Source organism: Lagenorhynchus albirostris, chromosome 2 (assembly GCF_949774975.1).
Source record: "Lagenorhynchus albirostris chromosome 2, mLagAlb1.1, whole genome shotgun sequence".
Classification (NCBI taxonomy): Eukaryota; Metazoa; Chordata; class Mammalia; order Artiodactyla; family Delphinidae; genus Lagenorhynchus; species Lagenorhynchus albirostris.
Genome location: NC_083096.1, coordinates 57,258,661 through 57,281,052, shown reverse-complemented (window position 1 = coordinate 57,281,052; position 22,392 = coordinate 57,258,661). Strand labels below are relative to the sequence as shown.

Genomic DNA, 22,392 nt, shown 5'->3' with positions numbered 1-22,392 from the left:
TCTAGTTTTAAAAAAGTTTTTCCTTTCCTATTATTTACTTCTTTTTCTTTTGTTTTCTGGGGGGGTTCCTAACTTTGTATTCCAACATTATTATTTCTGCTCTCATATTTTTAATTATTATTATTATTATTTTTTGCGTTACGCGGGCCTCTCACTGTTGTGGCCTCTCCCGTTGCGGAGCACAGGCTCCGGATGCGCAGGCTCAGCAGCCATGGCTCACGGGCCTAGCTGCTCCGTGGCATGTGGGATCTTCCCGGACCGGGGCACGAACCCGTGTCCCCTGCATCGGCAGGCGGACTCTCAACCACTGCACCACCAGGGAAGCCCTCATATCTTTAATTATTGAAAATTATTTTTGTTTGTTCAAAAGTTTCCTTTTTATGGCATTCTATTTTTGTCCCATGAATGCTATGACCTCTCCTTTCTGTCTGAGGATATTAATACAAATAATAGTTTTCGTCTGTATTTTGCATTATCTTTGTTTTAAGTTCAGCTTTATAATGTTTATTTGTTTTGGTCTCATATTAGTGAATCTCCTTGGCTGTCCATTGATATTTAAGGGTGAAATATTATCAGGTGGTTGGAGTTCTGTGTGGGTGTTCTTGAATTATGGAATGATAGACTTCACAGCAGAATGATTTATTGGACTATTTTAATTATTGTTCCTTCGAATATCAATATATACGTTTTTCTCTTGGAATGGTTAGTATCCCCAGACCATTGTTCCAATCTCTTGCTTGGGGGGTTAAAGTCTGCCAGCCACCTCTTTCCTGAAGTCAAATTAGGGAACTGGCCTGGGGAGGGGGGTCCCTGCCATTCTCTATGTAGAATTTTACTTAATCATCCTCTTTTAATACCAGATCCATCCAAACTGGGCCAGGTACCCATGAGTTCAGAGTTTTTTCTAGTTCAGTCTTTCCAGAGAGTAAACCTTCACTGTCCTGTCAGGATGGACCAGGGCAGCTCCTAGCTATGTTACCCATGGAAATCTGACTGCTTCCATCCAGTATTTCTATTTTCAGCTTCAGCTGCCACCACCACTCTCCATAGTTTTCAGGGCTTTCTGTCCCCCAGGTCTTGAATCTTACTGAGATGCTGTGATGTAAATTATTTAGTTTCTGGACGTCTCCTTTTGTTGGCTTTCTTGGATGCAGTTTTCCTCTTTCTCTGATATTTTAAGTTGGTTAGCAGTCATCCAGCTAGATTTACAGTTTAAAAAATTTTCAGCATTCCTTTCCCATTTTCTTTGACTTTCTTGGTTTAAGCCTTTTAAATTAAAAAAAAAATTTTTTTTTACCACGATAAGCAGTATATTGGTTAAAAGCATGGACTCTGGAACCAGACTGCCCAGATCCACTTCTTATATGACCTTGGGAAAGTTATTTAATCTCCCTCTGCCTTAGTTTCCCCATCTTAAAAAAATTAGTGGTTGGAGTACTTTTTAAGATTAAATAACTTCCAATGCTTTATTTTACAGATAAGGGAAACTGAGACCCAGAGAATTAAATGACTTGCCTTGAGACTGGAATCCAAGGCTCAGAATTCCTATTTCAGGCTTCTATTAAGTCATATTTCCTTTTCTGTGAGTTTATTTTTGGGGATGATGGTATCCTATACGTAGTTTTCTTCTTTTTATGTTTTTGACCTCAGGTACTCAGAACTGGATCAATAATAAGCTTTGGTTTATGACACACCCATATCATTGGTCCATGTGTAGCCTATTTTTTTTGTTTTTAGTAATGTGATACATAAAAAATTAAAACATCCATATTGTGTGCAGTCCCTGGGAGGAAAATTTAAATGTATCATTTCCATGTATGCGTAGTACAAAAATAAACTCATACATTTGAAAGTATTTTGGTGAAGCAGCTATTTGTTTTTTTTCTCTCCTGAATCAAGGGTTATCTTATGGATGGGTGGTTTGCAACTCTCTGCCTCAACCCGTTGACCTTCACCAGACTGGGGTAGTGGATTAGAAAACAAACTAAGATGGAGAGGAACAGGGAAAGAACCAGGATATGAGTGCTTTGTAATTAGCATTGAGACATATATGTCTCTGAAACTTGTTAGTATTCTGCAAATTGTGTAATGTGGGGTTTGTTTGTGATGCAGGTCTCAGAACCATTGGAGTCATCACCAAACTGGATCTTATGGATGAGGGAACGGATGCCAGGGATATCCTAGAGAATAAGCTGCTGCCGCTTCGCAGGGGTAATGTACTGTGTCCTGTACAGGACTTCCTTTGATGATGTGGCAGAGAAACAACTGGGAAAACAATGGGAAGCTGGATTTTAACACCTCCACAGTTGTGAGGAATGGATTGATGATTAGTTAAACATTTTATGGAATGGCATGGTGTTCCCAAATGATGTATTAAAAATTATCCAAAGGGAGAACTATTCCTTCAAATAATAAGAAAACAGGAAAAGGAAGGTGTTTGAAGGGAGGGTATAAATATTCATCATAGATTGCATACATGTATACTGTTTAAGTCTGAATTATTTACTTGCCTGCTATATGACAAAACTGCTTAGAGATTTACTCTATTTAAATGCACAGATCTTTTAAGGACAAAAGACAGTACTTAGTTAATGCTAAAAAAATCAACGTTAGCCAAGTCATCCAGCCGTTGTTAAATACTGATATCTCAAACTGAGTTTTGTAAAGGGATCTATTCTTCAGGCCCTGAAATAATTTTTTTTTCTTATTCAGCCTCTTCAAGAGCTTTAAAATTTCCCCAGAATAAATCAAAGGTGTCCCAACTCCATAGGTGTGTGTTTTGTTTTAGGTTACATTGGGGTGGTAAACAGGAGCCAGAAGGACATAGATGGGAAGAAGGATATAAAGGCTGCCACGTTGGCAGAAAGGAAATTTTTTCTCTCACACCCGGCTTACAGACATATTGCTGATCGGATGGGGACCCCACACCTTCAGAAGGTCCTTAATCAGGTAAAGATGTTTTCTCCAAGCAAAAAGAACAATGATAAAATATGTAAATGACTATTGGAATCCATATTTCTTATTTTTATACTCTTTTTCTAAACTAAGACATTTAGCATAATGATAGAAATTAAAAAGATGAATATGAATACTGGGATCCAGACTGTTACTATTCTAAGTGACCAGACTCCACCTTAATATTATTGAAAAAACAGCACGCAAAGCAGAAATACATATTTATTTGGAACAGTGAGCAGGGGAATACATTTTAGCACGTTTGCTCATAATATATAGTTATCTTAAGGAGTGAAACTTGTATATCTCTGAAAAGTCAGTCTCTTGGCATCTGTTTTTGAAATATCAGTCTGTGATGGTTAGGTTAAATTTTCTGTATGGTTTTGTTAGGATTGATTTGTTCCTTAATTTACAATCTTGAAAATACATAAGCAATTATTGATCTACATTCCTCTAAGAAGCTTTTCCAGATAATCCCTTTCCCTGTGACAGATAGAATTAGGCCCTCTGCCTCCCCTTGTCCCACGCACATACACATTTCTTGCATAAAAATTCAGCAGGCTTGGCCACATATTTTCCTGCCCTTAGTGGAGTTAAGTGTCATTGTCATTGAGTGTAGAGCTCCCACACCAAGTTTTGATCACATTGACTCAAACAGTGAGCAGCTTTTCTCACAAAAAGCACTGTGTAGGGGAGCTTCAATATGGCGGAAGAGTAAGACACGGAGATCACCTGCCTCCCCACGAACACATCAGAAATACATCTACATGTGGAAGAACTCCTACAGAACACCTACTGAACGCTGGCAGCAGACCTCAGACCTCCCAAAAGGCAAGAAACTCCCCACGTACCTGGGTAGGGCAAAAGAAAAAAGAATAAACAGAGACAAAAGAGCAGGTACGGGAACTGCACCAGTGGGAGGGAGCTGTGAAGGAGGAAAGGTTTCCACACACTAGGAAGCCCCTTCACTGGTGGAGATGGCGTGTGGCGGGGGGGGGGGAAGCTTCGGAGCCGCGGAGGAGAGCGCAGCCACAGGGGTGCGGAGGACAAAGCGGAGAGATTCCCGCACAGAGGATCGGTACCGACCAGCACTCACCAGTCCGAGAGGCTTGTCTGCTCACCCGCCGGCGTGGGCGGGGCTGGGAGCTGAGTCTCGGGCTTCTCTCGCATCCCAGGGAGAGGACTGGGGTTGGCGGCGTGAACACAGCCTGAAGGGACTAGTGCGCCAAGGCTAGCCGGGAGGGAGTCCGGGTAAAAGTCTGGAGCTGCCGAAGAGGCAAGCGACTTTTTCTTGCCTCTCTGTTTCCTGATGCGCGATGAGAGGGGATTAAGAGCGCCGCTTAAAGGAGCTCCAGAGACGGGCACGAGCCGCAGCTATCAGTGAGGACCCCAGAGACGGGCATGAGACACTAAGGCTGTTGCTGCTGCCAAGAAGAAGCCTGTGTGCAAGCACAGGTCACTATCCACACCTCCCCTCCCGGGAGCCTGTGCAACCCGCCACTGCCAGGGTTTGGTGATCCAGGGACAATTTCCCCTGGAGAGCGCACGGCGCGCCTCAGGCTGGTGCAACATCATGTTGGCCTTTGCCACCGCAGGCTCGCCCCGTATCCGTACTCCTCCCTCCCCCTGGCCTGAGTGAGCCAGAGCCCCCGAATCAGCTGCTCCTTTTACCTGGTCCTGTCTGAGCGAAGAACAGACGCCCTCAGGTGACCTCACGCAGAGGCAGGCCCAAATCCATCGCCGAACCCCAAGAGCTGTGCGAAGAAGAAGAGAAAGGGAAATTTCTCCCAGCAGCCTCAGGAGCGCCGGATTAAATCTCCACTATCAACTTGATGTACCCTGCATCTGTGGAATACCTGAACAGACAACAAATCATCCCAAATTGAGGAGGTGGAGTTTGGGAGCAACGATATTTATATTGTTTTCCCTTTTCCTCTTTTTGTGAGTGTGTATGTGTATGCTTCTGTGTGTGATTTTTATCTGTATAGCTTTGCTTTTAGCATTTATCCTAGGGTTCTGTCTGTCCGTTTGTTTGTTTGTTTAGTATAGTTTTTAGCACTTGTTATAATTGGTGGATTTGTTTTTTGGTTTGGTTGCTCTCTTCTTTCTTTCTTTCTCTTTTTTTTATTACTTAAAAATTTTTTTTAATAATTATTTTTTATTTTTAATAGCTTTATATTATTTTACTTTATTTTATCTTCTTCTTTCTTTCTTTCTTTTTTTCCTCCCTTTTATTCTGAGCCGTGTGGATGACAGGCTCTTGGTGCTCCAGCCAGGTGTCAAGGCTGTGCCTCTGAGGTGGGAGCACCAAGTTCAGGACACTGGTCCACAAGAGACCTCCCAGCTCCACGTAATATCAAACGGGGAAAATCTCCCAGAGATCTCCATCTCAACTCCACTCAATGACCAGCAAGCTACAGTGCTGGACACCCTATGATGAACAACTAGCAACACAGGAACACAACCCCATCCATTAGTAGAGAGGCTGCCTAAAATCATAATAAGGCCACAGACACGCCAAGACGCACCACTAGACGTGGACCTGCCCACCAGAAACAGGATCCAGGCTCATCCACCAGAACACAGGCACTAGTCCCCTCCACCAGGAAGCCTACACAACACACTGAACCACCCTTAGGCACTGGGGACAGACACCAAAAACAATGGGAACTACAAACCGGCAGCCTGCAAAAACGAGAACCCAAACACAGTAAGTTAAGCAAAATGAGAAGACAGAGAAACACACAGCAGATGAAGGAGCAAGATAAAAACCCACCAGACCTAATAAATGAAGAGGAAATAGGCAGTCTACCTGAAAAAGAATTCAGAATAATGACAGTAAAGATGATCCAAAATCTTGGAAATAGAATGGAGAAAATACAAGAAATGTTTAACAAGGACCTAGAAGAAAAGAGCAAACAAACACTGATGAACAACACAATAAATGAAATTAAAAATTCTCTAGAAGGGAACAATAGCAGAATAACTGAGCAGAAGAACGGGTAAGTGACCTGGAAGATAAAATAGTGGAAACAACTACTGCAGAAAGAATAAAGAAAAAAGAATGAAAAGAAATGAGGACAGTCTCAGAGACTTCTGGGACAACATTAAATGCACCAACATTTGAATTACAGGGGTCCCAGAAAAAGAAGAGAAAAAGAAAGGGACTGAGAAAATATTTGAAGAGATTATAGTTGAAAACTTCCCTAATATGGGAAAGGAAATAGTTAATCGAGTCCAGGAAGCACAGAGAGTCCCATACAGGATAAATCCAAGGAGAAACATGCTGAGACACATATTAATCAAACTATCAGAAATTAAATACAAAGAAAAAATATTAAAAGCAGCAAGGGAAAAACAACAAATAACACACAAGGGAATCCCCATAAGGTTAACAGCTGATCTTTCAGCAGAAACTCTGCAAGCCAGAAGGGAGTGGCAGGACATATTTAAAGTGATGAAGGAGAAAAACCTACAATGAAGATTACCCAGCAAGGATATCATTCAGATTTGACAGAGAAATTAAAACCTATACAGACAAGCAAAGCTAAGAGAATTCAGTACCACCAAAACAGCTTTATAACAAATGCTAAAGGAACTTCTCTAGGCAAGAAACACAAGAGAAGGAAAAAACCTACAATAACAAACCCAAAACAATTAAGAATATGGTAATAGGAACATACATATCGATAATTACCTTAAATGTAAATGGATTAAATGCTCCAACCAAAAGGCATAGACTGGCTAAATGGATACAAAAACAAGACCCATATATATGCTGTCTACAAGAGACCCACCTCAGACCTAGGGACACATACAGATAGAAAGTGAGGGGATGAAAAAAGATATTCCATGCAAATGGAAATCAAATAAAGCTGGAGTAGCAATTCTGATATCAGACAAAATAGACTTTAAAATAAAGGCTATTACATGAGACAAAGAAGGACACTACATAATGATCAAGGGATCAGTCCAAAAAGAAGATATAACAATTGTAAATATTTATGCACCTAACATAGGAGCACCTCAATACATAAGGCAAATGCTAACAGCCATAAAAGGGGAAATCGACAGTAAATCAAAATAATACTAGGGGACTTTAACGCCCCACTTTCACCAATGGACAGATCATCCAAAATGAAAATAAATAAGAAAACACAAGCTTTAAATGATACATTAAACAAGATAGACTTAATTGATATTTATAGGACATTCCATCCAAAAACAACAGAATACACATTCTTCTCAAGTGCTCATGGAACATTCTCCAGGAGAGATCATATTCTTGGGTCACAAATCAAGCCTTGGTAAGTTTAAGAAAATTGAAATCGTATCAAGTATATTCTTGAGAAAGAACAACGGAGCTGGAGGAATCAGGCTCCCTGACTTCAGACTATACTACAAAGCTACAGTAATCAAGACAATATGGTACTGGCACAAAAACAGAAATATAGATCAATGGAACAGGATAGAAAGCCCAGAGATAAACCCACACACACATGGTCACCTTATCTTTGATAAAGGAGGCAAGAATATACAGTGCAGAAAAAACAGCCTCTTCAATAAGTGGTGCTGGGAAAACTGGACAGCTACATGTAAAAGAATGAAATTAGAGCACTCCCTAACACCATACACAAAAATAAACTCAAAATGGATTAAATACCTAAATGTAAGGGCAGACACTATCAAACTCTTAGAGGAAAACACAGGCAGAACACTCTATGACATAAATCACAGCAAGATCATTTTAGACCCACCTCCTAGAGTAATGGAAGTAAAAACAAAAATAAACAAATGGGACCTAATGAAATTTAAAAGCTTTTCCACAGCAAAGGAAACCATAAACAAAACGAAAACAGAGCCCTCAGAATGGGAGAAAATATTTGCAAATGAAGCAACTGACAAAGGATTAATTTCTAAAATATACAAGCAGCTCATGCAGGTCAATATCAATAAAACAAACAACCCAATCCAAAAATGGGCTGAAGACCTAAATAGACATTTCTCCAAAGAAGATATACAGATTGGCAACAAACAATGAAAGAATGCTCAACATCATTAATCATTAGAGATATGCAAATCAAAGGTACAATGAGATATCATCTCACACAAGTCAGAATGGCCACCATCAAAAAATCTACAAATAATAAATGCTGGAGAGGGTGTGGAGAAAAGGGAACACTCTTGCACTGCTGGTGGGAATGTAAATTGGTACAGCCACTATGGAGAGCAGTATGGAGTTTCCTTAAAAAACTAAAAGTAGAACTACCATACGACCCAGCAATCCCACTACTGGGCATATACCCTGAGGAAACCATATTTCAGAAAGAGTCATGTACCACAATGTTCATTGCAGCTCTATTTACAATGGCCAGGACTTGGAAGCAACCTAAGTGTCCACTGACAGATGAACAGATAAAGAAGATGTGGCACATATATACAATGGAATATTACTCAGCCATAAAATAAAACGAAAGTGAGTTATTTGTAGTGAGGTGGATGGACCTAGAGTCTGTCCTACAGACTGAAGTAAGTCAGAAAGAGAAAAACAAATACCGTATGCTAGCACATATATATGGAATCTAAAAAAAAAAAAAAATTCATGTTCATGAAGTACCTAGGGGCAAGATGGGAATAAAGACACAGACGTACTAGAGAATGGACTTGAGGATACGGGGAGGGGGAAGGGTAAGCTGGGACAAAGTGAGAGAGTGGAATGGACATATATACACTACCAAACGTAAAATAGATAGCTAGTGGGAAGAAGCCGCATAGCACAGGGAGATCAGCTCGGTGCTTTGTGACCATTTAGAGGGGTGGGATAGGCAGGGTGGGAGGGATGGAGACATAAGGGGGAAGAGATATGGGGACATATGTATATGTATAACTGATTCACTTTGTTATAAAGCAGAAACTAACACACCATTGTAAAGCAATTATACTCCAATTAAGTTTAAGAAAATAAAAGCACTTTGTAACTTTTATCTATGAACTTAAATCAGTCAAGTAATTATCGAAAGTTCTGATGTTCCCTCCTAGAAGGTATCAGTAGAGGCTAACACAGTAATAGGCTGCTTGTTACATTATATCTGAACCATTTAGGCAAAACAATTGAAGAAGTTTTAGGAAATAAAAAACAGTGGTGTACTTCTATTTTAAGCGACATAGTACTTCTATTTTAATGTGAAATTTGTACTTTTAAATTAAGGGTAGATGAGTATTTGGAAGCCATGAAGCAGTGATAGTTGTGTCATTTAAAAATTATGAACATGGTTTAGAGAAGGAACACTGGTTTGTCATGCATGAACCATGATAGTCTATCAATATATTTAGCTCTGGTAAAATTCCTTTTTGATTACTGGTTTCATGCCTGTATTGGTCTAAGAAAAAATATCTTAGAGAAATATCACTAAGATGATTAGAAAGGTAAAGTTAGAAATAAATTAAGTTGTGAATGCTGGATGGATATGATTGATCATTTGGTTACTACAGGTGACCCCTAAATTATGGCATAACTGATTCTGGTTGATTGAAAATTGAATAAATGTTATACTGAAGATCTTTCATTTCCTACATAATCCGTTTCTGTATTGCTTCAAGGACCTTCATACTGTGTTTGAAATTAAGATAATTTTATTGCTGATTTAATGTGCACCAACACCTCTGACCGTGAGACAGTTACTGCGGCAAAAACTGCAAGAGAACTGGACATTTTTGAGGAATTGAAAGGAATATTATTGTTGCTGGAGGGCAGAAAATGAGGGAATGAGTTGTAAGAGATGAATTTGGAGATGCAGGCAGTGGCTGGGTCCTACAGTGTTTGTAGGCCAAGTTAAGGATTTTGGCTCTTATCCTAAGAGCAGTGGGAAGTCAGTTGTTTAAGGAATCTGAAAAGGGGAATAACACAATCATATCTGTGGGTTAAAAAGGATTATGGTGGTTGCAGATAGGAAGTCCAAGAGTAGAGATGAGAGGACCACTTAGGAGTCAAAGTGAGAAATGATGGTAGCTTGGTCTCAGTTAGGGCCAGTGGAGATGGGAAAAGAAAGCAGATTTGAGAAATGTTTTGGAAAATTGAGAACTTGGTAGTAGATTAGCTCTGGTGGGTGATGGAGAGGTAAAGTCAAGGATAACTCCCAAGTTCCCAGGTTGTTATGAAGTCATCAAAATGGAGAACATTGAAGGGAATATTAGGTACTTTATTTCAGACATGCTGAGGTTGATGCTTCCAAGAGGATAAGTCAGGCAGGTGGTCTAATACATATACCCTGACCAAAGATAAGAAGTCTGGTCTTTAGATAACATGTCCATAGCCACAGGTGTTTGAATATTTATTGAAACCATGGATGAAATGATTGCCTTAGTAGAGAACAGACAGTGACCAAAGAAGAGGTGTAGGACCCACATTTGAGGAATATCAATATTTACAGGTCTGGCAGAGGAGAACAACTTGGCAAAGGAGATGGAGAAGGTGACCCCAGGAGCTGGGGTCACGAAAGCTAAGGAAAGAAGTGTTTTAGAAAGCTAGGAGTGGTCCACAGTATTGCTTTGCTATTGAGATATATGAGAAACAAATGGTAGAAACCAAGTATTTTGATTATTTACCACTCACATGGCAGTCAGGGGGCTACTACTTTCTCGTGGTTACTCTTAGATTTGGGGGTTTGTGTCTTGTGGAATTGCTACTAGGAATGCAGTCTTCTCTATTCTTCTGTTTTCTGCTTCAGAGCCATAATGGCAGCACATGCCAGGGGAATAACATGATAAGTCATAACTGTGGACAAGGGTATAATATAGTATGAACTATTGACAATTAAATAACTATAGATTTATTGAATAGATATATCCAGGTAACCTCAGATGAACATAAAAATGATTTGAAATGGTTCTTCAGTCAGTCTGGGTCTATTTATTCCCCTTACTTTTTTTTTTTTTTTTTTTTTTTTTTTTTTTGCGATACTCGGGCCTCTCACTGTTGTGGCCTCTCCCGTTGCGGGGCAACAGGCTCCGGACGCGCAGGCTCAGCGGCCATAGCTCACGGGCGCAACCGCTCCGCGGCACGTGGGATCTTCCTGGACCGGGGCACGAACCCGTGTCCCCTGCATCGGCAGGCGGACTCTCAACCACTGCGCCACCAGGGAAGCCCCTATTCCCCTTACTTTAAATTTATTATTCTTTTTCCTACATTACTATGAAGTTGATATTCTTTCTCTTGATTCTGAGTTTATTCCTTAAGCAGTTCAAGAAGGTGCTCTTTTTTTTTCCCTTTTAATTCAGACTTTCCTTAATTACACTGTAATAGAAAGAACATCAGGCAGGGAGCTAACCAGTCTGGGTTTATATCCCACCTTTGTTCTGAATGAATTGTGTCCCTCTTAGAAAATCTCTTGGAGAATTTTTTATCAGACTGAGCTTGAGGTGCCAGCAGATGACTTCAGTGGAAATGCCAAGAAGGTGGTAAGGTAGAGATATCAACAAGAAAGCTTGTGTGCAAGGTGAGAGGAAACACCTGCCTGAGCTATGGAATGGAGAGGAACTTAACAGCTGATAGGTACCTCTGAGCTCCACCAGTGGTAAGCCATTTGGTCCTGAGAACTCAGGCAGCACCTGTAACTCTCCATTTCCTTCATTTGTACCACATTCTAACTTAAGGTTCCTTTCGACAAGGTAGCTGATTTGACAAATCAATCCATGTTAAGGTGTTATTAGGCAGCTTCATTAGTAACATTAGCTGCCTTTTAACAGGGTACCCCAGACGTAAAAAGATTGTCCGAGCAAGTGACTTTAGCTGAAGGAATTTTGAGCTTCGCCGTAGGGCAGTGGATGAGAGAGTTGGAGTTATCTGTCTACACAGTCAGTCTCACATGTATGTATGGCTTTTTAAGGTTTTGAATGACCTGGAAAACAGTGAAGGGCGATTTTTGTCTTATGCGTTGATCTTCAATCTGTTGTATGATTTTGTTTTGTTTTATTTAGCAACTTACCAACCACATTCGAGACACCCTACCTAACTTCAGGAACAAACTGCAGGGACAGTTGCTGTCCATAGAACACGAAGTAGAAGCCTATAAAAACTTCAGGCCAGAAGACCCCACCAGGAAGACCAAAGCATTGCTGCAGTGAGTTACCTTTCCCTTCTCTTGTTCACCATTTTAAACTAACTCTTCAGTTTTCTTTTTCCTTAGTCTATTTGTCATGCCGTTTTCTAGGTTTTTTCATAAAAGTAAAGTATATGAGTGAGGCTTTGTATATGTCATACAGTGAGCCTTGAATCTTTGTTTTCTAAAAGAATAATTGTTGATATTAACTCTACTATTATAAATTTAACCAATGCCCAATCCTATGCCCAGTTTTATATTGTGCTTTTATAATTGGATTCAGTCAATGAGCAAAACCAACAGTGATAACTCAGCAGGGTTTTTTTGCCCTTAGTCTTTAAAAGTGGGCTAAGTTCCTATAGAAAAGCAACTGTTTCTATTATTGTCACTTGTAGTTATTATATTTTTATTTCAGTCATTTCATATCATCTATCTCTGTGTATTTTTCAATGCAATGAGAACCAAGGATTTCATTAAAAAAAAAAGTACACACAGTAAGGACACATTTAAATTATTTTTCTTTTTGGTAATGATTTTAATGTAGCCCTTTAGAAACACAAATGTGAAAACTGCCAAGTATCTTTCTACTCCTTCATGATCTTCCCATCTTATCCTTGGGTTATTAGATTTATCCCTGAGGGTTCTTGGGTTAGGATAGCAGAGTTGTTGGAGAATTACCAGCCCCTTATGTCTTTTATCCTCATTCCTTCTTTCATCCCCTTTCAGCCTCATCTATTCTTTTATCCCTGTGCCTCAAATTGCCTCTCTCTCCACCAAAAGACCCCCACTGACCAGCTTACATTCCAGGACATCTGAAGTCCATCTCTAAAGATGATGCTTGCCACTTCTTATGGCCCCTTTCTCCCTCTGCAATCCTGTAATCAAAATACCCTTAATCTGGCATTTAAAATACACAACATAATTCCTTTTGTTTGTGGGGAAGTTTCTAAATATTCAAATTAAGTAACATATTAAATGCATTATCTTATATTCCTCCATTAAAAAAAATAATAAGATCATACGGAGGAAAGAATTTTATTCTTGGATTCATCTCTTTCCTAGTTTATCTTTTCTTTTTATTCTTGGCTTTGATTAAGCTCCTATAAAAAACTCTCTAAGTTACAGAGAAAGGAAAGCTATTTCTGTTTAGGCACTAGGTCATCATCCTAACACCCAACTGAAACTATTCTCTTTGCAAAGACTGGGTCTTGCCTCTGTAATTCTGTTGGACTCAGATTACACTTTTCCACAGCTGGTTTCTTTCCTTGTTAGGGAGCTGATTCAGCTCCTTCTTTCCTTTTTTCCTTCTTGCCTTCCTTCCTGCCTTTCTCCCTCACCCCCTTTCTTCATTACTTCCTTCTTGCCTTGCTCTCATCTCTGTGTATCCTATTTGATGGCTGGCTCTGTGCTAACTACTGGGAATTCAATAATGAATAAGATTTTAACCCTCAAAAAGTGGCCACAGTAGAGCAGTGGAAACAGACATATAAACAACTGTGTTAAAATTTGTTAAATGCTACATTTCTGGTAAGAATAAAATGTTAAGGGAACCCAGGTAAAGAGCACTTACATGCGAGGAAGGGTGTGAATTCACAGAGAAAAAGATACTTGAATGAGACCCCGAAGTATGGGAGGAGTTTGTCAGGTGGAAGAAGGAGGTCAAGAGAATAGTGTGAACTTCGGTACAGCTTGTTCTAGTGGGCCAGGTGGCTGGGTTGTAGGATATGGGGAATGGAGGTGAATTTTCTAAAGTTACCCAATGTTTCATACCTTTCCAGGTGTTTAAAGTTAGATTAATATTAGCATATGCATGAACATAGCTACATCTAATTATATTCTAAGTTTTCTGGCCTAAATATAATTCATCCATGATTTTGATGAAAGAGAATAAAAGGTTCAGGTTTTAGGTGGTTTGAATTTTTTTCCCAATCTAACAGATTCTGAATTTGAAAGTGTTCCAGTATGTCAAAATTAGAGTTTCTAAACCTACTAATCACAAATACAAGTAGTCATTTTTTCTCTATAATATATTTCTTTGTTTTTTTACCAACTGCCTTAAGGTAATTCATTCCTTCTTTGAACTTATGGAGTACCACTCGTATGCCAGGCAGGGGGAAATAAATAAAATGCATGGTCCTTGCCCTTTGGAGAGAGACTGATAGATGCACGATGGTGATGTACTCTGCTAAGTGCTATGCTGAAAATATTCTGAGAAAGCCAAGGAGGGGCCCTTCATCTGGGTGGCAATGAGTGGTGGTGGGGAATAGGGCTGTGGATCATGAAAAGTTTCCTGTAAAAACTAATGCTTGAACTGAGTCTTGAAGGACAGATAAAAATTAGCCGGACAAAGAAGCACAAGGCAGATCAGAAAGGAAAACAAGTGTAAAAGCACAGAGATTTGGTACATGTGGGGAACTGCAAATAGCTTCTTCATGGTTGGCTTGGAAGGTGAGTGGGGATGAGAAGTAAGAGATGGGGCGTCCAGGGCCAGACCACGGAGAATCTTAGGTGATGGGGTAAGGAGTTGTAATTTTATTAAATTCTGAGGAGTCACTGGAAAACAAGGCTAGACCTAGTTGTAGAGGGGCATGGATGGGGAGTTAGAAATTTATATTGTTCTGGCAGAATGAGGTCTGTGATGCTGGGCCCAGGGAAGAGCGTAGCTCATGAAGTATGAGGGGGCTCAGCTGGAGCAGTTGGAACACTAGGTGATTGTAATGTCACAGGAGTTGTGGCTCATTTGACTATTATATATAAGGTTTTATTGCTTAAATTTAATTCTTAATTTAAGTATTTTAAAATACCATTTTATGGTTGCAGCTAAATGGGCGAATGCATTTAATACACAGATATTTAAAATATATATTTTATTATTATTTAAAAATTATTATTATTATTTTCTACTTGGGGGTATGTATTCAAAAGAATTGAAAGCAAAGGCTTGTACAGGTATTTGTACATTCATAGGAGCATTATTCACAATAGCCAAAGATGGAAACAACACAAATGTTCACTGATGTATGAATGGATAAACAAAACATGAGGGATTTTTTTGTATATACATTCAATGGAGTATGCTTCAGCCCTAAAAATGAAGGAAATTCTGACACATGCTACAACGTGATGAACCTTAAAGATATTATGCTGAGTGAAATAAGCCAGACACAAAAGGACAAATATTGTATGATTCCATTCATATGAGGTACCTAGAAGAGTCAAATTCATAGAGACAGAAAGTAGAATGGTGGTTGCCAGGGGTAGGGGGAGAGGAGAATGGGGAGTTATTTTATTTTATTTTTTTTTGCTGTACGCGGGCCTCTCACTGCTGTGCCCTCTCCCGTTGGGGAGCACAGGCTCCGGACGCACAGGCTCAGCAGCCATGGCTCACGGGCCCAGCTGCTCCGTGGCATGTGGGATCTTCCCGGACCGGGGCACGAACCTGTGTCCCCTGCATCGGCAGGCGGACTCTCAACCACTGTGCCACCAGGGAAGCCCGGAGTTATTTTTTAATAGATACCAAATCTCACTTTAGGAAGGTGAAAAAGTTCTGGAGATGGATGGTGGTGATAGTTTCACAACAATGTGAATGTACTTAATGCCACTGAAATATACACCTACAAATAATAAAAATGGTAAATGTTATGTATGTTTTACAAAAACAAACAAACCAAAAATCCCTCCAAAGCAGAAACCTGATCTTCTCAATCCTCTCCTTAGGATCTTTTAATGATTTCTGTTTACAGTTAGCATGGGCTGCAAGGCCCTGCATGACCTGGCTGGTGTTTACTTTGCCAACCTCATTTTGGGAAGGAAGAAAGGGAGGTAGGGAGGGATAAAGGGAGGAATCAGAGCTGAGATTCAATCCAGGTCTCATGACTCTCAATGATATAGTCTGTCTACTGTAATTACCTGCCTCCTATATTTGTAAGTTAAACTTTATCAGCTAATTAACACCTTGGATCAAATAATTTAGCAATTGTTTTCCAATGTGATACCTTGCTGAGAATCCAGTCCTTACCTACATAATATGATAACTTTTTCATGAAGAAAGATATCCTGAGCAGATAGCACTGGAAAATAAAAGCAGAGTGGGGAACTGCAGTCAGTTCTGATTTGTTCTAACTGGGGAAGCAGGGAAAGCTTTACAGAGGAAGGGCTGTTAGAACTCAGCAAAGCTTTAAGAAGAAGTAGAATTTCCATGGGTAAAGGATGGTAAAAAGGACACTGAAGGCAGAGGACAGCCAGAGCAAAGACAAGGAAAAATGCATGAGTGGAGAATGCCTGGGAACAGTCAGGTGGATGGAAGGGTGGAGCAGTTGTAGTGTAGACTGGAGGGGTGGGAGATGAAGCTGGGGAGGCACTTCAGGACCTAAAAGGGAGAAGGGAACTCAAAGCCATGATAAAGAAACTGAACTTTAAAAAGAAAAGGAGAGTGAGTCACTGCAGTGTAGAATCAGAGCCAAGGAACCCCAGGAGTTTTTGGTGGAGAGAAAGGGAAAGGGCAATGTCATGGGCCAAGTACCTGCACCTGAGCGTGTGGGGACTTAGGATGGGGAAAGCAGAAAGATGGGGAAGAAAGAGGAAGGTCTCTTCCGGATCTATGCTCAGACAGGGAAATTAAGAGGAGGGGACCAGAGACAGGCGCTAGACAATTGTGGTACTGTTTGATGAACTCTAAAGAGTGTAGTTGGCACAGGAAACTATATTAAATATCTTGTGATAAACCATAATAGAAAAGAATATGAAAAAGAATGTGTATATATGTATAACTGAATCACTTTGCTGTACAGCAGAAATTAACACAACATTGTAACTCAACTATACTTCAATAGAATAATTTTTTTAAAAAGAGTGTAGTTCAAACCTGGAATCAAGAGACCTTAATGAAAAAAGTAACAGAGGTGGGTGGATCCTAGAGGGTTTTTTGTTGTTGTTGTTTGTTGTTGTTTTAGAAATTTCACGTAATGTCTGAAACATTTATATTAACATATTGCCATACAAATAACCCAAAGAAAGTTTAGTATTAGTTGTTCTGTTTGTTTGTTTGCTTTGTTTGTTTATACTGCAGGTTCTTATTAGTCATCAATTTTATACACATCAGTGTGTACATGTCAATCCCAATCGCCCAATTCAGCACACCACCATCCCCACCCCACTGCGGTTTCCCCCTTTGGTGTCCATACATTTGTTCTCTACATCTGTGTCTCAACTTCTACCCTGCAAACCGGTTCATCTGTACCATTTTTCTAGGTTCCACATACATGCATTAATATATAATATTTGTTTTTCTCTTTCTGACTTACTTCACTCTGTATGACAGTCTCTAGATCCATCCACGTCTCAACAAATGACTCAGTTTTGTTCCTTTTTATGTCTGAGTAATACTCCACTGTATATATGTACCACAACATCCTTATCCATTCATCTGTCGATGGGCATTTAGGTTGCTTCCACGACCCAGCTATTGTAAATAGTGCTGTAATGAACATTGGGGTGCATGTGTCTTTTTGAATTATGGTTTTCTCTGGGTATATGCCCAGTAGTGGGATTGCTGGGTCATATGGTAATCCTATTTTTAGATTTTTAAGGAACCTCCATACTGTTCTCCATAGTGGCTGTATCCATTTACATTCCCACCAACAGTGCAAGAGGGTTCCCTTTTCTCCACACCCTCTCCAGCATTTGTTGTTTGTAGATTTTCTGATGATGCCCATCCTAACTGGTGTGAGGTGATACCTCATTGTAGTTTTGATTTGCATTTCTCTAATAATTAGTGATGTTGAGCAGCTTTTCATGTGCCTCTTGGCCATCTGTATGTCTTCTTTGGAGAAATGTCTATTTAGGTCTTCTGCCCATTTTTGGATTAGGATTTTTTTTTTTAATATTGAGCTGCATGAGCTGTTTATATATTTTGGAGATTAATCCTTTGTCTGTTGATTCGTTTGCGAATATTTTCTCCCATTCTGAGGGTTGTCTTTTCGTCTTGTTTATGGTTTCCTTTGCTGTGCAAAAGCTTTGAAGTTTCATTAGGTCCCATTTGTTTATTTTTGTTTTTATTTCCATTACTCTAAGAGGTGGATCAAAAAAGATCTTGCTATGATTTACGTCAAAGAGTGTTCTTCCTATGTTTTCCTCAAACATTTTTATAGTGTCTGGACTTACATTTAGGTCTCGAATCCATTTTGAGTTTATTTTTGTGTATGGTGTTAGGGAGTGTTCTAATTTCATTCTTTTATATGTAGCTGTCCAGTTTTCCCAGCACCACTTATTGAAGAGACTGTCTTTTCTCCATTATATATCTTTGCCTCCTTTGTCATAGATTAGTTGACCATAGGTGCGTGGGTATATCTCTGGGCTTTCTATCCTGTTCCATTGATCTATATTTCTGTTTTTGTGCCAGTACCATATTGTCTTGATTACTGTAGCTTTGTAGTATAGTTTGAAGTCAGGGAGCCTGATTCCTCCAGCTCCGTTTTTTCCCCTCAAGACTGCTTGTGCTATTTGGGGTCTTTTGTGTCTCCATACAAATTTTGAGATGATTTGTTCTAGTTCTGTAAAAAATGCCATTGGTAATTTGATAGGGATTGCATTGAATCTGTAGATTGCTTTGGGTAGTATAGTCATTTTCATAATATTGATTCTTCCAATCCAAGAACATTGTATATCTCTCCATCTGTTGGTATCATGTTTAATTTCTTTCAGCAGTGTCTTATAGTTTTCTGCATACAGGTCTTTTGTCTCCCTAAGTAGGTTTATTCCTAAGTATTTTATTCATTTTGTTGCAACGGTAAATGGGAGTGTTTCCATAATTTCTTTTTCAGATTTTTCATCATTAGTGTATAGGAATGCAAGAGACTTCTGTGCATTAATTTTGTATCCTGCAACTTCACCAAATTCATTGATTAGCTCTAGTAGTTTTCTGGTGGCATTTTTAGGATTCTCTATATATAGTATCATGTCATCTGCAAACAGTGAGAGTTTTACTTTTTCTTTTCCAATTTGTATTCCTTTTATTTCTTCTCTGGTTGCCGTGGCTAGGACTTGCAAAACTATGTTGAATAATGGTGGTGAGAGTGGACATCCTTGTCTCTTTCCTGATCTTAGAAGAAATGCTTTCATTTTTCACCACTGAGAATGATGTTTCCTGTGGGTTTGTCGTATGTGGCCTTTATTATATTGAGGTAGGTTCCCTCTATGCCCACTTTCTGGAGAGTTTTTATCATAAATGGGTGTTGAATTTCGTCAAAAGCTTTTTCTGCATCTATTGAGATGATCATATGGTTTTTATTCTTCTATTTGTTAATATGGTGTATCACATTGATTGATTTGCATATATTGAAGAATCATTGTATTCCTGGGATAAATCCCACTTGATCATGGTGTATGATCCTTTCCATGTGTTGTTGTATTCTGCTTGCTAGTATTTTGTTGAGGATTGTTTTTTTTTTGCGGTACGGGGGCCTCTCACTGTTGAAGCCTCTCCCATTGCGGAGCACAGGCTCTGGACGCGCAGGCTCAGTGGCCATGGCTCACGGGCCTAGCCACTCCGCGGCATGTGGGATCTTCCCGGACCGGGGCACGAACCTGTGTCCCCTGCATCGCCAGGCGGACTCTCAACCACTGCACCACCAGGGAAGCCCTTGTTGAGGATTTTTGCATCTATATTCATTAGTGATATTGGTCTGTAATTTTCTTTTTTTGTAGTATCTTTGTCCTGTTTTGGTGTCAGGGTGATGGTGGCCTCAGAGAATGAGTTTGGGAGTGTTCCTTCCTCGTCTGTATTTTGGAAGAGTTTGGGAAGGTTGGGTGTTAGCTCTTCTCAAAATGTTTGATAGAATTTACCTGTGAAGCCATCTGGTCCTGGACTTCTGTTTGTTGGAAAATTTTTAATCACAGTTTCAATTTCATTGCTTGTGATTGGTCTGTTCATATTTTCTGTTTCTTCTTGGAAGTCTTGGAAGGTTATACCTTTCTAAGAATTTGTCCATTTCTTCCAGGTTGTCCATTTTATTGGCATAGAGTTGCTTGTAGTATTCTCTTAGGATGCTTTGTATTTCTGTGGTGTCTGTTGTAACTTCTCCTTTTTCATTTCTAATTTTATTGATCTGAGTACTCTCCCTCTTTTTCTAGATGAGTCTGGTTAATGGTTTCTCAATTTTGTCTATCTTCTCAAAGAACCAGCCTTTAGTTTTATTGATCTTTGCTATTGTTTTCTTTATTTCTATTTCATGTATTTCTGCTCTGATGTTTATGATTTGATTCCTTCTGCTAACTTTAGGTTTTGTTTGTTCTTCTTTCTGTAGTTCCTTTAGGTGTAAGTTTAGATTGTTTACTTGAGATTTTTCTTGTTTCTTGAGGTAGGCTTGTATAGCTATAAACTTCCCTCTTAGAACTGCTTTTGCTGCATCCCATAGGTTTTGGATTGTCGTGTTTTCATTGTCATTTGTCTCTAGGTAGTTTTTGATTTCCTCTTTGATTTCTTCAGTGATCTCTTTGTTATTTAGTAATGTATTCTTTAGCCTCCATGTGCTTGTGTTTTTTACGTTTTTTTCCCTGTAATTCATTTCTAATCTCATAGTGTTGTGGTCAGAAGAGATGCTTGATATGATTTCAGTTTTCTTAAATTTACTGAGGATTGATTTGTGACGTAAGACATGATCTATCCTGGAGAACGTCCCATGCGCACTTGAGAAGAAAGTGTAATCTGCTGTTTTTGGATGGAATGTCCTATAAATACAAATGAATCTATCTGGTCTATTTTGTCATTTAAATCTTGTGTTTCCTTATTAATTTTATGTCTGGATGATCTGTCCATTGGTGTAAGTGAGGTGTTAAAGTCCCCCACTATTATTGTGTTAGTGTTGATTTCCTCTTTTATAGCTGTTAGCAGTTGCCTTATGTATTGAGATGCTCCTATGTTGGGGGCATATATATTTATAATTGTTATATCTTCTTCTTGGATTGATCCCTTGATCATTATGTAGTGTCCTTCCTTGTCTCTTGTAACATTCTTTATTATAAAGTCTATGTTATCTGATATGAGTATAGCTACTCCAGCTTTCTTTTGATTTCCATTTGCATAGAATATCTTTTTCCATCCCTTCACTTACAGTCTGTATGTGTCCCTAGGTCTGAAGTGAGTCTCTTGTAGACAGCATATATATGGATCTTGTTTTTGTATCCATTCAGCAAGCCTGTGTGTTTTCGGTGGAGCATTTAATCCATTCATGTTTAAGGTAATTATCCATATGTATGTTCCTATGACCATTTTCTTAATTGTTTTGGTTTGTTTTTGTAGATCCTTTTCTTCTGTTATATTTCCCACTTAGAGAAGTTCCATTAGCATTTGTTGTAAAGCCGGTTTGGTGGTGCTGAATTCTCTTAGCCTTTGCTTGTCTGTAAAGCTTTTGATTTCCCCATCGAATCTGAGTGAGATCCTTGCCGGGTAGAGTAATCTTGGTTGTACGTTCTTCCTTTTCATCACTTTAAGTATATCATGCCACTCCCTTCTGGCTTGTAGAGTTTCTGCTGAGAAATCAACTGTTAACCTTACAGGAGTTCCCTTGTATGTTATTTGTCGTTTTTTCCCTTGCTGCTTCCAATAATTTTTCTTTGTCTTTAATTTTTGTCAGTTTGATTACTATGTGTCTCAGTGTGTTTCTCCTTTGGTTTATCCTGTATGGGACTCGCTGCGCTTCCTGGACTTGTGTGGCTATTTCCTTTCCCACGTTAGGGAAGTTTTTGACTGTAATCTCTTCACATATTTTCTTGGGTCCTTCCTTTCTCTGTTCTCCTTCTGGGATCCCTATAATGTGAATGTTGTTGCATTTAATGTTGTCTCAGAGGTCTCTTAGTCTGTCTTCATTTCTTTTCATCCTTTTTTCTTTATTCTGTTTCACAGCAGTGAGTTCCACCATTCTGTCTTCCAGGTCACTTATCCATTCTTCTGCCTCAGTTAGTCTCTATTGATTCCTTCTAGTGTATTTTTCATTTCAGTTATTGTATTGTTCATCTCTGTTTGTTTGTTCTTTCATTCTTCTAGGTCTTTGTTAAACATTTCTTGCATCTTCTCGATCTTTGCCTCCATTCTTTCTCCGAGGTCCTGGATCATCTTCACTATCATTATTCTGAATTCTTTTTATGGAAGGTTGCCTATCTCCACTTCATTTAGTTGTTTTTCTGTGGTTTTATCTTGTTCCTTCCTCTGGTACATAGCCCTCTGCCTTTTCATCTTGTCTATCTTTCTGTGAATGTGGTTTTTGTTCCACAGGCTGCAGGACTGTAGTTCTTCTTGCTTCTCCTCTCTGCCCTCTGGTGGATGAGTCTATCTAAGAGACTT

The 22,392-nt window shown here is 39.3% G+C and overlaps 1 protein-coding gene across 6 annotated transcripts in view; it reads left to right on the top strand.

Moving 5' to 3' along the window:
* Nucleotides 1-22,392, top strand: part of DNM3 (dynamin 3) — a 571,744-nt gene that overhangs the window by 190,964 nt on the left and 358,388 nt on the right. For all 6 annotated transcript variants that reach the window (XM_060133190.1, XM_060133198.1, XM_060133181.1 and 3 more), the window contains exons 5-7: nt 2,113-2,211; nt 2,789-2,949; nt 11,932-12,074. In XM_060133190.1, coding sequence (XP_059989173.1) covers nt 2,113-2,211; nt 2,789-2,949; nt 11,932-12,074 — 403 coding nt within the window. The remainder of the gene's footprint in view (nt 1-2,112; nt 2,212-2,788; nt 2,950-11,931; nt 12,075-22,392) is intronic.